Consider the following 14,140-nt stretch of genomic DNA (forward strand, 5'->3'; position numbering starts at 1 on the left):
AGTTTCTGTGCACAGGTTTGGATAAGCTCCAAGACTTTTGCAGGTGACCTCATTATCCCAGCAAATGTCAAGATTTGATAAGATTTCAAGGGAGGCAATCCACATTGGGAAGAAGCTACAAGCGAAACATACAAAAGGTAACCTTTAAATGGAAAGTTGGAACATTGCAGCTTTCGAAGGGAGCGAAACCAGGGTTCTGCATTGTGCCAGTCTACCTTTTGCTCGATCTCAAGGAAGCGCTTCAGGTCATCTGCATCTAGATAGTCCTTATGGTTGCTGTAGGAGAGCATGAGCAGGTACAGATCGCGCCGCGTCGACATCATCTTGTAGAAGGCGCAGAACTCATCAAAGTCCAGTGTGCCCTGGTTATCGTCCGTATCAGCCTCCTGCAATACACAACAGCAAGGTGGCGATAAGGTGCCCTTGTTCCCAGCAAGATAATCACAACTGAGGATATTTTAAAAGAAACCAACATGAAAACAAAACAAAACAAACCCACACACAAAAGCCCATGTTTTACAAAACACTGGTTTTTAGCCTGAATGCAGTCTCGCCTTGCAATGCACTGCTCAGGAAGATTTGGTTCACCAGGCTGAAACTGGTAGCATGAATGGCTTGCAACCACCCCACCCCCACCCCTTCAGTCCAGGGGGTTGGACTAGATGACCTAGATGACCTCTTGAGATCCCTTCCAACTCTAATATTCTATGATTCTCAGACACATGCATAGTGCAGAGCTCACTTTCCCAGAGGCGGCCCTGTCCACTTGGTCCCCCACCTGTGGAGGGTTCTCCCATCTATGGCAATGAGGCAGGGCCCTATGTAATTGAGGACCGGGGAGAGGACATGCATGTGTCCAGGAGAAAGGGGCCACTTGTGATCTCCTGTGAAGGTCACTAGAAACAAACACCATGATTCAGGAGCCCACCTGTGAATTCCTAGGGCACGAGTGAGCCTTTACAGGCACGTTAATTTAATAGGGTCCTATGGAGGAAATAAAGCAGTAATAAATAAAACACTGCTCTCGGCATCCAGCCTAATCTGAGCAGCATCTGAACAGTTCCCCACTCTTTGGCCAATTGCACCAGCCTAGCAGGCACAAGATCTTCCGTCCAATTACATGTGATCTGGACCACAGCTGAAATGGAGCTGCTCCAGACCAGTCTCATGAGCGGCAGGGCAGCAATGGGGCCCAGCACAGAAGCTTATCATTGAGACCTGAGGATCTTTACAGCACCACCAATTGTGTGCATGTGTCTGCAACTGGAGGCCACTGAGGTACATACTGTAATACAGTGGTGCCTGCCTAAAGTTCCCAGAAGAGGTCATGGACCCATCATGCTAGGTGCTGTACAAACATATGGCAAGAGAGACCATCCGTGCCCAGACAGTTTATAGTCTAAAGAGGCAAGACAAAAGATGGAACAGCAAATATTTTTGCCATTTTACTGAGGGGAAATAAGGCACAAAGAAAGAATACTGCAGAGCTAAGACTAGACCCCCCCCAGTCTCCTGCATCCTAGGCCAGTGTTTATCCACAAGACCACTCAATTTCTCTATAGCTATAGCTGTGGTTCTCAACCAGGGGTACACAAACCCTTGGGGGGTACGCAGAGATCTTCCAGGGGGTATATCAACTCATCTAGACATTGGCCTACTTTTACAACAGGCTACATAAAAAGCACTAGTGAAGTCAATTCAAACTAAAATTTCATACAGACAAAATGAGAAAGTGAGCAATTTTTCAGTACTAGTGTGCTATGACATTGGTATTTTTATGTCTGATTTTGTAAGCAAGTAGTTTTTAAGTGAGGTGAAACTTGGCGTATGTAAGACAAATCGGACTCCTGGAAGCGGTGCAATAGTCTGGAAAGATTGAGACCCACTGAACTATAGGATCCAGCCCACAATCTGTTGAGACAGGGAGCCATATACAACATCTCCGGAAAGTGCATGCTCATGCTGCATGTTTCTCCCTCGGTCTACTTTGTGAAAACACTAATTACAAAGTAGTTATTCATTGATCAGAAATACACAGAGAGACAGGAGTGAGAAAATATCCTTTGACACAAACTAACCAGTAAATCACAAAACAAAACACACCACAGAAAATGACCCAATTCTCCCCATTACATTATCCCTCATGTTTCAAATGGGACAAGTACTTTTTTCCCTTTATGACCCATCAACAGTAGGATTCTTCACAGGGGCTTTAAAGCTGGATGAAATGCAAATATGATCCCATGTCAGCAAACGCCATTATATCAGAATGAATACTGTTGGAATTCAGCTTTGATAATACAATAAAATACAAAAAAAAAAAAAAATCAATTTGGATTAGCAATTTCACATTATATCTTAACTGCATCACCAGTTTATTAAGAGTTGTTTTACTTCAATAACTGCTTTGAGTACAGAAATCTGATTCCATTTTCAATTTGCCATCATGTAGGCCTCATGCTCCATTAGTGTTCTTTGGCACTAACGACACAGAACTCCTGTGCGATAATGCTTTCTGATGTTCTCTGGAATATAGATCAGCTCCATTTCTGTTACCAGTAAGTATCAAGGAGTATTGTCACTCTGGGGCCTTTTCTTTATTGCAGTTCTCTTGCTCTCTGTTAAAGGGAGCCCAAGCCTTTTGGACTAATGTAGCCTAAAACTAGAGGGGAACACCATAGGATAAGTGTGGAGAATTAGACATACAGACAAAAGGTTTGGCATTTGGACCGCCATTAACAATGCACCTCTAGTGCTCCTTTCACTCAGCAGCCTCAAAGCACTTTACAAACATTAAGTCTGATAAGAAAATGTTAGGTGGATAAATTACAGCCAGCCATTCTACAGACGGGCCAAGTGAGTCCTACGGATACCTATGGAGTCAGCGGAACAACCATGATCAGAACCCAACACACCCCAGCTCTGTGCCCCAGGCAAGAGTCTCAATGATTTTCCTATTGATCTTTTTTTGGGGGGAAGGGAGATTGGGAGGGGCAATTTGCATGAGGTCAGATTTTTAAAGGGTAATATTTTTTGGTAGACAAAACATGCAATGGCAAAAATTGCACCTGCATTTTTGAAACCACAACATACAAGTCCAGCCATTCAGGGGGCTATGCATCTAAATTGTGACTGCAGTCAGGTATCTGTCATTTAAGTACTCAGATTTCTACCTGCAACAAACTGCAAGCCCAAAGAAAGCAGAGGGAGAAATGTTGCAGGTGCATATTGCACCAATATTCCCCTCCTCCCCCTCCACGGCCCAACCCACAAAAGTGTCCTGTTTAAATAAGGCCATTAATCTGCATGTCAGTTTATGGGAGCTAGCTGTAAGAAGACCCCTCAACCACACAGACTGAGAGGAGGGGAGATCTCAGTGTCTGTCTCAAAAAAAGTGTCTCAAAAGAAAGAACAGCTGATGCAAAGCATAAGGTTTTGTGCCTAATGAAAAAGACCAGTCAAATCTGGGCTGAGCGATACCAATGGCAACGCTTTAAAAAGATTATTAAAAACCAACGGACCACCCTTCCTTCAGGGAATCACCTCTCTACAATGAATTCTGAGCAGTCTCTGAGGGAGGGGAAAATACTTCGTACAATGGAGGCAACATGAAACATGCAAAAGGAGCTCTTTTTAATGAACAGGGTTGTAAATTCCACCAGATAAGGCAGAGTAAAGTCAATACAGTGGACTAGGACAACTCTGGGGTATAATGAAAAAAAGCCATCCATCCAGAACACACAGAAAATGTCCTGAACAGCGAGAATAATCTGAATGAAGCTCAGTGCTTCAGCCTAGAATCCAGCCCACCAAGACTAAAGATTCAATTAAAGTTGAGCAGCTGTTAGAGAGAGAGAAGGAAGGAAAAAAAAACAACCAGTAAATCATAAGGATAAAGAGCCCCTTGAAGGCCTTAGGGCTCAGTCACTTTGTCTGACAAACACATGATTTGATTGTATCTGGTTGATGCTTAGGAATGGGCTCTGAAGTCTCCATACATACAGAAGATGCCAAAGGAAAGATAAGACAGCTGCTGAATAGGTTTGTAGTACCGCTGATCTAAGTCAGCCACCGCACATTTCTGCTGTAGTTATTGTAAAAATCAGGACTCCTATCAGCCAGAGATGAACTCTGAGAAATTTAGGAAGGCAAAATACTTCGACACCAGCCTGAACCAAAAAATTCAGACTAGAACCCAGCAAAAATTTAAGAATGTTCAAAAGTCAAACTCAGATCTGAATTTTGTTTGTGGAACATGGCCCCCAGAAAAACACTCTTATGGAAGATCCGAGTCCAATCAACGTCTCCCACCAAAGACACAGCAGCCAGGTCAGACTTCACCAAACATTCAAATGAAGAAGGGTCTGCATAGATGGTTTAGGACACAGCTAGTCCAGCATCTTCAAATTCTATCAGGCAGACAAGTGTGGGCATGTTGAGCTACTGATAGTAAGCCTACCCTGCAATCAGGAAGTGTGACTACAGCACGTGTAGATGACAGCCACCTCAAGTAACAACAGCAGTAAAACTGCTGCTTATGTGGCCCAAGACAGGGTGGGTGGGGCTAGCCCTCAGAGCCACCTGTGTTGCTCTGGTTTCATTGCTCTTGTTACTTGAGCTAGCCTTTTATCTAGCTAGATACAAGCATGCTTGGGTATGTCTACACACATCTTGAACTGCAGTGTGGTTGTAACCTTTATGGGTACGACAACTCCAGCCGCCTCCATTTCAGACTATGAGAAAACGCAACCGGCAGAGTCTGGCAGATGACAGACAGAATAATTCAATATACAGCCAGATTCCACATGTGCTGATCTTTTAGGATTTGTGCCTAATGAAATCAGCTTTGAATCAGTACTTCCCATCATTATACTCACTTGGTCCCATTTTTATGAACACACCTTTCAGTGCAGATGGAGAATCAACAGAAGTTAGTCCAATAAAAGATATTTCCTCCCACACCTTGTCTTTCTAACATCCTGGGACTGACACAGCTACAACACTGCATATATTCTTTCCCAGTGTCAGACACCTGTGCTCATTTGATTAGTTGTACCATACTTAGAGCTTAACCACCCCTTTGAGACATGGTCCTTTGGAACTAAGCTGCTGCATTATCAAGCCATGATGTGTATCTCGCATCGTTTCAGGACTGAAGATCCCGCAGACCTGTTTTAATGCTTTGATGGGTGTGGGAATTCCTCAGTAAACAACAAATGTGCAAGAAGTCTTCACAAGGCCAAATGGTAAGAAAAAAATGTGACTTATCTAAGCTAAGAGAGCAATGCAGGATGGCATGTAAAATGAGCTCCTCCCACATCCCCCACTTTGTGTTCCAGCAATTGAGTTGTCAGCAGGCTGCTTTGTACATCTTTGTTATAGACAAGCCTAAACGCATTACAGATCAGAGACTGAAAGGCTGCAGTTTTATCAGTTAGGTGGGAAATGTCTCAGGGAACATAACGTAACAGGACCATGGACAGCAGCACTGAACTAACAGCACAAACTCCATTTAGGAGTCCCAGTGTTAAATACCCACACACAGCTAGTTCTCCAAAAACACGGCAAAACTTAAAATCCCTGATTTACCCAAGGAACCAAGCATTTATCTACAGAGATACTCTCAATACGTTATCAGCAACACATTATCAGCTTCCTAATCTATTCTCAGTTCCCCAAGGAATCCACAGACCCTTTCTAACTCTTGGTTGCCCTGGATGGTTGATTTTTATTTAGCAGCTTGACACTTTACCAACTACACTGAAACTAAATTTTGTGTAGGCTCTGAAATGGTTAATAGAATTAGGAGCCAAAGTAAAACAGGTCAATCAGTTCAGAGACCCTACACTTATTAAAGGAGCCCAGTCAGACACATCTGAATGTAGTTGTGAGTAAAACCTCACTAATAATAAAATTGCACTTTCTTCTATCCCCCACCTCCCATGAATGAATAGGGGGAAAACTCACAACATTCATCTCCTTTAAAAATAAAGTACCATGTAGAATTAAAATAAATCACTTTAATAAAAACAGGCATTCAGCTGAGTCGGTGAAAGGATATTAATTAGAAAAATTAAACCCAAGGGTGATCGCCTTCAAACCCCATGTATGATGTACAGTGTTAGTTTTAGCAACATTCTGTGCAGCTCTTCCATTAACCAAGGCAGAGATTTCTGCTTTGATTAGGCAATTCAGAGTTGCTTAATATCAGGAGTTTTATATAACAGAATACCAATTATATCCACGATTCAGACCAGGCTGCTCTCTCATTTATACACTTTCATATGGAAAAGGCACATCCAGTTTTTTCTCCATTAACAGGATTTCTAAAGTGCCGGGCATATATAATTATTGCCATTCATCTGAAACTATTAAGACAAGAGTCTAGCTTGTTACTAATAGAAACCCATACTCTGGTCACAGAGGATTTACCAGACTCTACCCTTTGGCTCCCGTCAATCCGAATGATTTACCTTAGAAAGCGACTCCCTTTAATCCACTAACTTTAATGAGTTTTTACATTTCATTTTCCACAGTGCTGCATATGTGAGCCTGGCATTCACTGGCATTGCAAAGAAGCTTATTAAAATGTTCTGCCTGTACAGAGACACCATCTGCCCCACCCCATTGAAAAGCCTCATTATAGTCCAGCCCCACTGATGAAAGGAGCAGATTCTTAGTGGAGCAGAAGTAGATGGTGCATAGGATCTAGTAATACAGGTATCAGCAGATTATAGTACTGCCAGTCTGAGGGCATAGTGATAGATGTCTGAGGATTATCTTCCCACTGCCATGGGAGGGAAGAGCCTTTGTTCTCCAGGGCACTTTGAAAACAAAAAAACCTCAGCACAGAGTTTTAAAATCCTACATATTTTATTCATCAAAGACTTTCTTCAGTAACACAGACAAGTTTGTTGGATGTGTGAGGTTTATGGTTGAAAGACATCACTATTATCAGCTCCTGCTCTGGTTTTTCCATCTCACTGTAAGCTGTTATCAGGGCAGCAATTTTTATACCCACAGGGCACCAAAAGTTATAGATACACTATATGCCCCCACATATATGCCAGGATAATCTGTATTTTGCAGTTGCTAGAGATTTCTCAGGCTCTGCAATAACTTCTCCCTCCTTCCCCCTGCCCCTGGGTTGCTGCAAGCCACAGACCCATTCAGTTTTCCATGCTTCAGCTGAGCAAACCCTACCATTGTATATCCACAGAGGAGTCTACACAGGTCACAAGAGACAGCAGGGCAGGCGTCAGCATCAGCTGTCAGCAGGATGAAGAAAACGCAGCAGAAAAGGTTGCAGGCTAAAAATATTTTGTGCCTGGAGGCACCAGAATAAATCTTCTACCACTGTCATGAGGCAGGGGAGGGAATTCAAATGCCTTCTCTTCCCTTCCCAGGATCAAGCCAGATCATTCCAAAGTGCCATCCTCTTCCCGCCGTGCACATACGTGTGTGCACACACACCTAATTTTCCTATCAAACTCAAGGTAAAACCCAAAGTCATAGACCATAAGGTCTGTCCACAAAAGCTGCTTGTGGCAGGATGCAAGGATAAAGCAGTTTCCCAGTAAGCAAAGGGTTCACTTTGCCTTCCCTTCCCTGTGGCACAAGCAGGGGGTGGTGAGAGAGCTAGAAGAACAGCTGGGGATCTGAAGGAGAGGAATCCAGAACCGCATACAGGTACTGAGGGAATCTAGTTGGGGGCGATGTTTTTGTTCCGGCTCCCGGTAAAACGGATGATTGACTATTTCTGCTGGGTAGGACCAGCAGCTATCCCACTGCCAAAAGTCCCATATTCTAATAAGGTTGCTATAAAGGCTCCAGTGAGTAACCACAACACAAGCAGCTCAGGATGGGGCAGTAAGAGTGATCCATGACAATGAACAGTTGCAGGGGGGAGGTCTAGGTTGGACATTAGGAAAAAATACATTGGAATGGGTTACCTGCGCTGAGGCTTGACAAAGCCCTGGTTGGGATGATAAGCTGAGGTTAGTCCTGCTTTGAGCAGGGGGTTGGACTAGGACTTTTCTAATATTCTATGATTCTATGATTCTATGACTCGGCTCCCGCTCTAGGACAACGTTACAACTAATTGTTGTTGTTACGAAGTGAACCCAATTGCCTAGTGCCTGTCATTCAAGCATCTCAGTGCACAGCACAGACACTGAACTTATGCACCATATGAGCCCTGCAAATAGGATTTAAGCAGTGCCAGCCTTCTGCACAGGGGTGACTTTCACCCGCATGGAGGTTAAGGAGCTTGCCTACGGTTATGCAGTGGGTCAGCGGTAGAGTTGGGAGCAGAACCCAGAAGTCCCAGTTACAGAAGTCCCCAGACAACATAACAGGGAACAGTGGACTACAGAGAGTGATACTGCCTGCTCCTGAATGGCTACTGGAAGAGAATTTTTGGGCTCCTTCCCACTGAGATGCAAAGCATCACAGCTCAGTCAGGGAAAGTCTCATGACACAGTCACCACCATGCTAAGATTTCAGAGGAACCTGATAACAGTTCAAACCATACTGTACCTCAACTGCATTTCACTTGGCTGCAGCCTTGGAATGGTATTTACCCAGATGATTACATATAAAGATCAAAGACAGTTTAACACTGGCAAGGACTCCAAGACTGGTTGTTTGTCTAGCTACAGAGTGAGAGGAGAGGCTCAATGTGTCAAGGCAGATTCACTCCAGGCCTATTGTACCAAAACCAGGGCAGAGAGTCCAGAAGGCTAGACAGAAAAACTTTGGGAAGATGAAGGGATAGACTTGCAGAGAAATCTTTAGCCACTGAGTCTTAACCCCGTTTCAGTGGGTCTGTACAGGAGCTGAAGATATTCCCTGGACAAGTGGTAAGAGAGGAAGGACAGTCCAGTGGTTAGGGCACTAATCAAGAACTTGGGTGACCTGGGTTCAATTCTCTGCTCCACCACAGACCTCCTGTGTGCTCCTGGGCAACTGACTCAGCCTCTCTCTGCCTCAGTTTCCCTATCTGTAAAATGAAAATAATAGCACTGCCCTACCCACAGGGGTGTCGGGAGAGTAACAACATTGAAGACTGAGGTGCTCAGATATGACTGGAACGCGGTCCATGTGAGCATCTAAGATTGATGGATTTAGGCTGGATTTCAAAGGAGCCCAAAATTCTGTACCTTGGCAGGTGGGGGTTAGACTAGATGACCTTTGCGGTCCCTTCAAGCCCTATTGTTCTATCCCATGGAATGTCTCCGACAGCTTAACTCCCTGCAACTCCTTTGATACCCCAGCCTTTAGATTTTTTAAAATGATCCTTCTCTCCAGTTCCAACACATCAACAGCAAGGCCACCTCTTTACAATTCTGCTACTGCTGGCAGGTTCCTAAGGCACATGGTATACTGCAACGGCTGCAGTTGTTTACTTACTTTACAACAACACACTGGCTCAATTCCCATCAGGGTCCAGTGCACAAATCAGCTTTTTGATCACTGGTGTGAAGGCAGAGATGTATCTTTAATCCTCTTCTATTTAATTAGACAATAAACTGGGTCAAGGACAACAGCAGAACTAACTGCAAAGGGGTAGCGATCTGCATTGCAAAAGACACATATGCAGTGTTGTTATAGCCATGTCAACCTGACAGATGTGAGTATTTGAATGCTTGATACAACACTCCAACAAAAACAGATTATTATAGTGGGTGTGATCAGAGAAGACCAAGTTGATGACCAGACTTCAGATCAACATGTAGGTCAAGAAAGATTTCTCTGCAATAGTCATACAGCTACATGTTTCAGTCATATCTAGTAATATTATCTTTGATGTATGACTGTTCCAACAGGAACCCGGTAAACCAATTTAACAAAGTTATCCAATATTGAGTGCACTTAAAATTTTTTTTCCCAGGTGAATGTCTTTGGATATAAAAGAACCAGATTTTACACTCCTCTGCAGAGAAGTGTACCATCAAAGCAGATTAAGAAACTACTTTTTACAAAGCTGCTGCATAAATGGGAGAGATGACTTTTAAGTTCTCCAGTATGAAGACTTCAGGGGACAGATCTTCAGCTGACGTCAATGGGGCTAAGACAATTACACCAGCTGAGGACCTGCACACGCACTCCTTACAAATGTCCTTCCTTGAGCAGGGAAGTTTTGGAGGAATCTTCTGCATTTTACCAGCAGAGTAAATTTAAAAAAAAACATGCGAGACACAGAGGTCAGCAACATCTCATTCCAGTGAAAAAAGATTTTACTATATTCAAGTTTCCTGACTGCTTTTGTTCTTCCAGCAGCCATCTGTCATGCCAGTCCGTCTCAACCTTTCCAGACTACTGTACCCCTGTTTTGTGTACCCCAAGTTTCACCTCACTTAAAAACTACTTACTTACAAAATCAGACATAAAAATACAAAAGTGTCACAGCACACTATTACTGAGAAATTGCTTACTCTCATTTTCACCACATAATTATAAAATAAGTTGATTGGAATATAAATATTGTACTTACATTTCAGCGTGATAATGGAGCCAGTTTTTTACTTGTGAGCTGTGTCTGAAGCCTGAGCCTCCGGCAGCGGGGCTGAAGCATGTAACTTAGCTTTGTAGGGCCCCCTGTGGTGTGGGGCCCTAGGCAGTTGCCCTGCTTGCCATCCTCTAATACTGGCTCTGCACTTACGACCCCCTAAATCCGTCCTGTGATCCCACCTGGGGCTACAACCCCCAGGTTGAGAAACACTGATCTTGATGAGTTGATGTACCCCCTGAAAGACCTCTAAATACTCCCAGGGATACACTAATCAAACCATGGACCACTACTCATCTAAGAAGACCAGCCTCTTCTCTCCCCATCTTGCATATACAAAAAGAGGGTCCCGTTGATGGGTTTCTGGGTTTACTGCCTGGAAGCTTAAGGGCATATTTTCAACAGCAGGATAAAAATAGCGAGTATTTGGACACCCAGTTACCTGCTATATCAAGCCAACCACATTTTTTCTCTCTCATGCATACACTTCCACTCCCCGCAGCCAATCAATTCCTCCACCTCACTCACTGCTTCACTTAGCCAGAACATCTACAAGGGCATTTTAGCCCAACTGAAGTGGACACTTAAACAGAGATCAACTCCAAACCCACAGATCTTCTCCTTCTCCACTGACTATGAGCTAAGCACCCAGCATTCAGGAAGAGAAAAGTTGGGCACGGTACCTGGCATCCCATAATTTACCCACTAGAAGCAATGCATCTCACAGAGTGCTGTGCGAAAGGGAGTGTGGCAGTCATAATTACTCAACTGAGATTTGGCAGGAGGATTAAGACATCATTTGAAAGAATAGCCAGAGCACTTTGAAGAGAGGAAGAAATGCCAAGAGAGATCCCTGGAGTGGAGAGGGAGATAATGTTCAACAACTCGTGTGACCTACTTCTAGGCCAAATTTAAGGAATAAGAGTGATAGTTAAGAGGGATGAAAGGGAGTGACAGAAGGAAGGTGAAGTCACAACCCCACTATCACACACAGTAATCACCCCAAGGGGCTGCCCACAACAATGCAATGACTTCTCTGCTAGCCAACAGCACCTGGCATCATGCATGAGTCATCTCAACCCAGTTAGCAACAGCACTTTGCTAGACCATTAAAAATTAGGGCAATTAGGTTAGTGAAATGGGGATTTGGCTACAGGTCAGGTCAATGAAACCTGAGCCCCTTAGAATGGGTAGCTTTTAAACTCATTGGACCAAAATCCAGGTTCTGCTATTAAAGGTGTTTCTCAACAGGATCTTTAATTTTGTATCTGCATTTCCGTCCCGCAGGGCCCCTTAAGAATAATTTCTTCCTTTCAAACTTCAGAAAGGCATCCCAGGTATTTGTAAAGCAATAGTCCTGGGAACCAACTACTTGGTGAGAGGCAGCAGCTGATTTTTGGATAAAGCTCATGGTTTGCAAGCACAGTCCACCTAGTCAACATCACCAAAGGACCAGTCCATTGCAGGTGGAAGAATGCTCATTTCACTCCATGGCTGGAAATGATCAAGGACAACCAATTGCCATAGAAGACCAAGTTTATAACAATATTGGTCAAATTTTGATACTCTGTGAAAGAAAGGGTCTCACCTACTCCATGAGTGGTCCCAACAAAATCCTTACTTCTGGAGTTAAAGGAAGGCCTGGTGCAGTGCAAGACTGGAATCTGGCCCTGAGCATGGGAGGGTGGGGCATGGAAACTCACAGAGACAGATAGGCCGTGCTTGTCCTTACACCATACAACTCAGTAGAAGCATCTTTTTCCTTTGAAGCTAAGAATATACTCATGACACCTTTGTTTCCAGAGTTCTCTCCAACTTGTTGAAATGCACAATGCAGCATCCATTGAAGCAGTGAAAAGGAATCAGCCAGCGAAGCATTTACACTCTCTCCTGTCATGGTGCACATCAGCACTCTGCAGCTCAGTCCTTCTTCCCTTAGAAATGAGAATGCTCACTTCTTACCTTAAACATTTGCTTGACTTTCTGTCGGGGGAGGTTCACATTCAGTTTGTGCATCAGTTGGAGCACCTCGTTAATACTCAAACTGCCATCGCCATTCTTATCGGCCTCATCAAAGGTTTGCTTCAACCACATTTAATTGAAGTTAAGACAGACAAGGGAGCACCAAGTGGCCCTACTGAACATTATTTGGGACTGGTCTCCACCTAAAACTTACATGGACTAATTCACGTCCCTGAGAGATGTAGGTAAATTTCTCTAAGCCCCAGTATAGACACGGTGCAGATTCTTCTGATGCCCTAGCTACCACCTCTCAAGATGGCGCATTTACTCCAGTGGTGAAAACCCCACTCCAACACAGTAGCAAGTGTCTATTCTGCAAATACTGATGTTAAAGTGTGTGTGGGGGGGAGGATTTTGGTTTGTCTGCACGTGAGCTTAAATGATGCCGATTAAAATCCTCCTCGTGCAAATAACCTCAGCAGCAGCCCCTTGGCCTGACAGACAGCACAGGCTATCTACCTCACACAAATGAGAGATGGCTTTAAGTTCTAAATGTAGAGGTGAATTCTGCCTTGTGCAGCCTGCGGAGATGGATACGGCTGCACAGAGACTAACTGAAGGTGGAATGTGGCCCTTCATTTTTTAAAATTCCATTCTCCCTTCATCTTTCACCTAGCATTGGCCTCCAATCCTCTTGGGAGGACTTTTGACATGCAAAGTGTCAGCTGTTGAGAGTTTCTTGCAGGATGACAACTGGTGATAGACAGAGCACCCGCTATGTCCACCCCCAGCCTCTCTCACTCATTTGCCACCTATTTTCAGGGTTAAGTGTATTGTCAAAGACACATTGGGCAGCTAGAAGCCCATCTCCCACTGAATGTCAATGGGAGTCGTGCACCTAATTTGTGTCTTTGAAAATATCCCTGTGGCTTTTTCAGGATGCACCTAGGTGAGAGACAGAAAACAGGAGAGTGGGTGTGTGAGCTGGGCTGGAGGAGGGGGTCCCAATGGCAGAGCACAAAAGTGGGAGGGATTTCCTCCGTTCAGAACAGAGCATGGAATGCTACACCCCACACTCAGCTATGGCCCTCTGGGAACAAGGAGCGGGAGATAGGAGCCATTGTGCAACCCTGGGCCTGGCACTTGCTGACAATGAAATAAGCACTAAGGACAGCTCCGCAAATTCCATTAGGAGTGATACACCCCTCCCTGTTAAACACCCTTCCCCCCAGCATAGAAGGATATTGGTCTCTGGTCCTCTGCCGTTTTGACAGGCTGTCTTCATCGCTGATCCCTGCCATCAGGTACTTGAGCCCCGTGATCCAGGTGCGTGCCTCCTCCCCGCTGGAGGACACCAGATCAAGAGACTCCATGTGGTCTCCATAGTAGATGCTGAAGCAGCAGTTGGGGTCGAAGCTGCCATCGGCATAGCGCTGGAAGATCTCCGACTGCTTCCCCTCACACACCTCCTGGATGGAGTCAATGGAGACTAGAAGAACAAGAGAGGCAGGTGGCTCATTAGAGATGGTCAGAGGAAGATCATTAGTGTTAGTTGTGTAACCAGACTCTTAGGGGGGAAGGGTCTATTTCTTTCTGTCCTGGAAAAACAAATTACCCCCTTTATCCTCATTGCTGAACATTACCACTTGGCCAAGGACTTAAACAAGA

General features: G+C 44.4%; 1 protein-coding gene across 2 annotated transcripts in view; it reads right to left on the minus strand.

The window, feature by feature from the left end:
- The window catches only part of PLCH2 (phospholipase C eta 2), a 276,235-nt gene that overhangs the window by 75,657 nt on the left and 186,438 nt on the right, over positions 1-14,140 (minus strand). For both annotated transcript variants that reach the window (XM_067567156.1, XM_067567155.1), the window contains exons 3-5: positions 13,718-13,961; positions 12,473-12,602; positions 216-386 (exon numbers count right to left, since the gene is read on the minus strand). In XM_067567156.1, coding sequence (XP_067423257.1) covers positions 216-386; positions 12,473-12,602; positions 13,718-13,961 — 545 coding nt within the window. The remainder of the gene's footprint in view (positions 1-215; positions 387-12,472; positions 12,603-13,717; positions 13,962-14,140) is intronic.

Source organism: Emydura macquarii, unplaced genomic scaffold (genome assembly GCF_026122565.2).
Source record: "Emydura macquarii macquarii isolate MOO-44397 ecotype Brisbane River unplaced genomic scaffold, CSIRO-AGI_Emac_v2 contig_2768, whole genome shotgun sequence".
NCBI lineage: Eukaryota > Metazoa > Chordata > Testudines > Chelidae > Emydura > Emydura macquarii.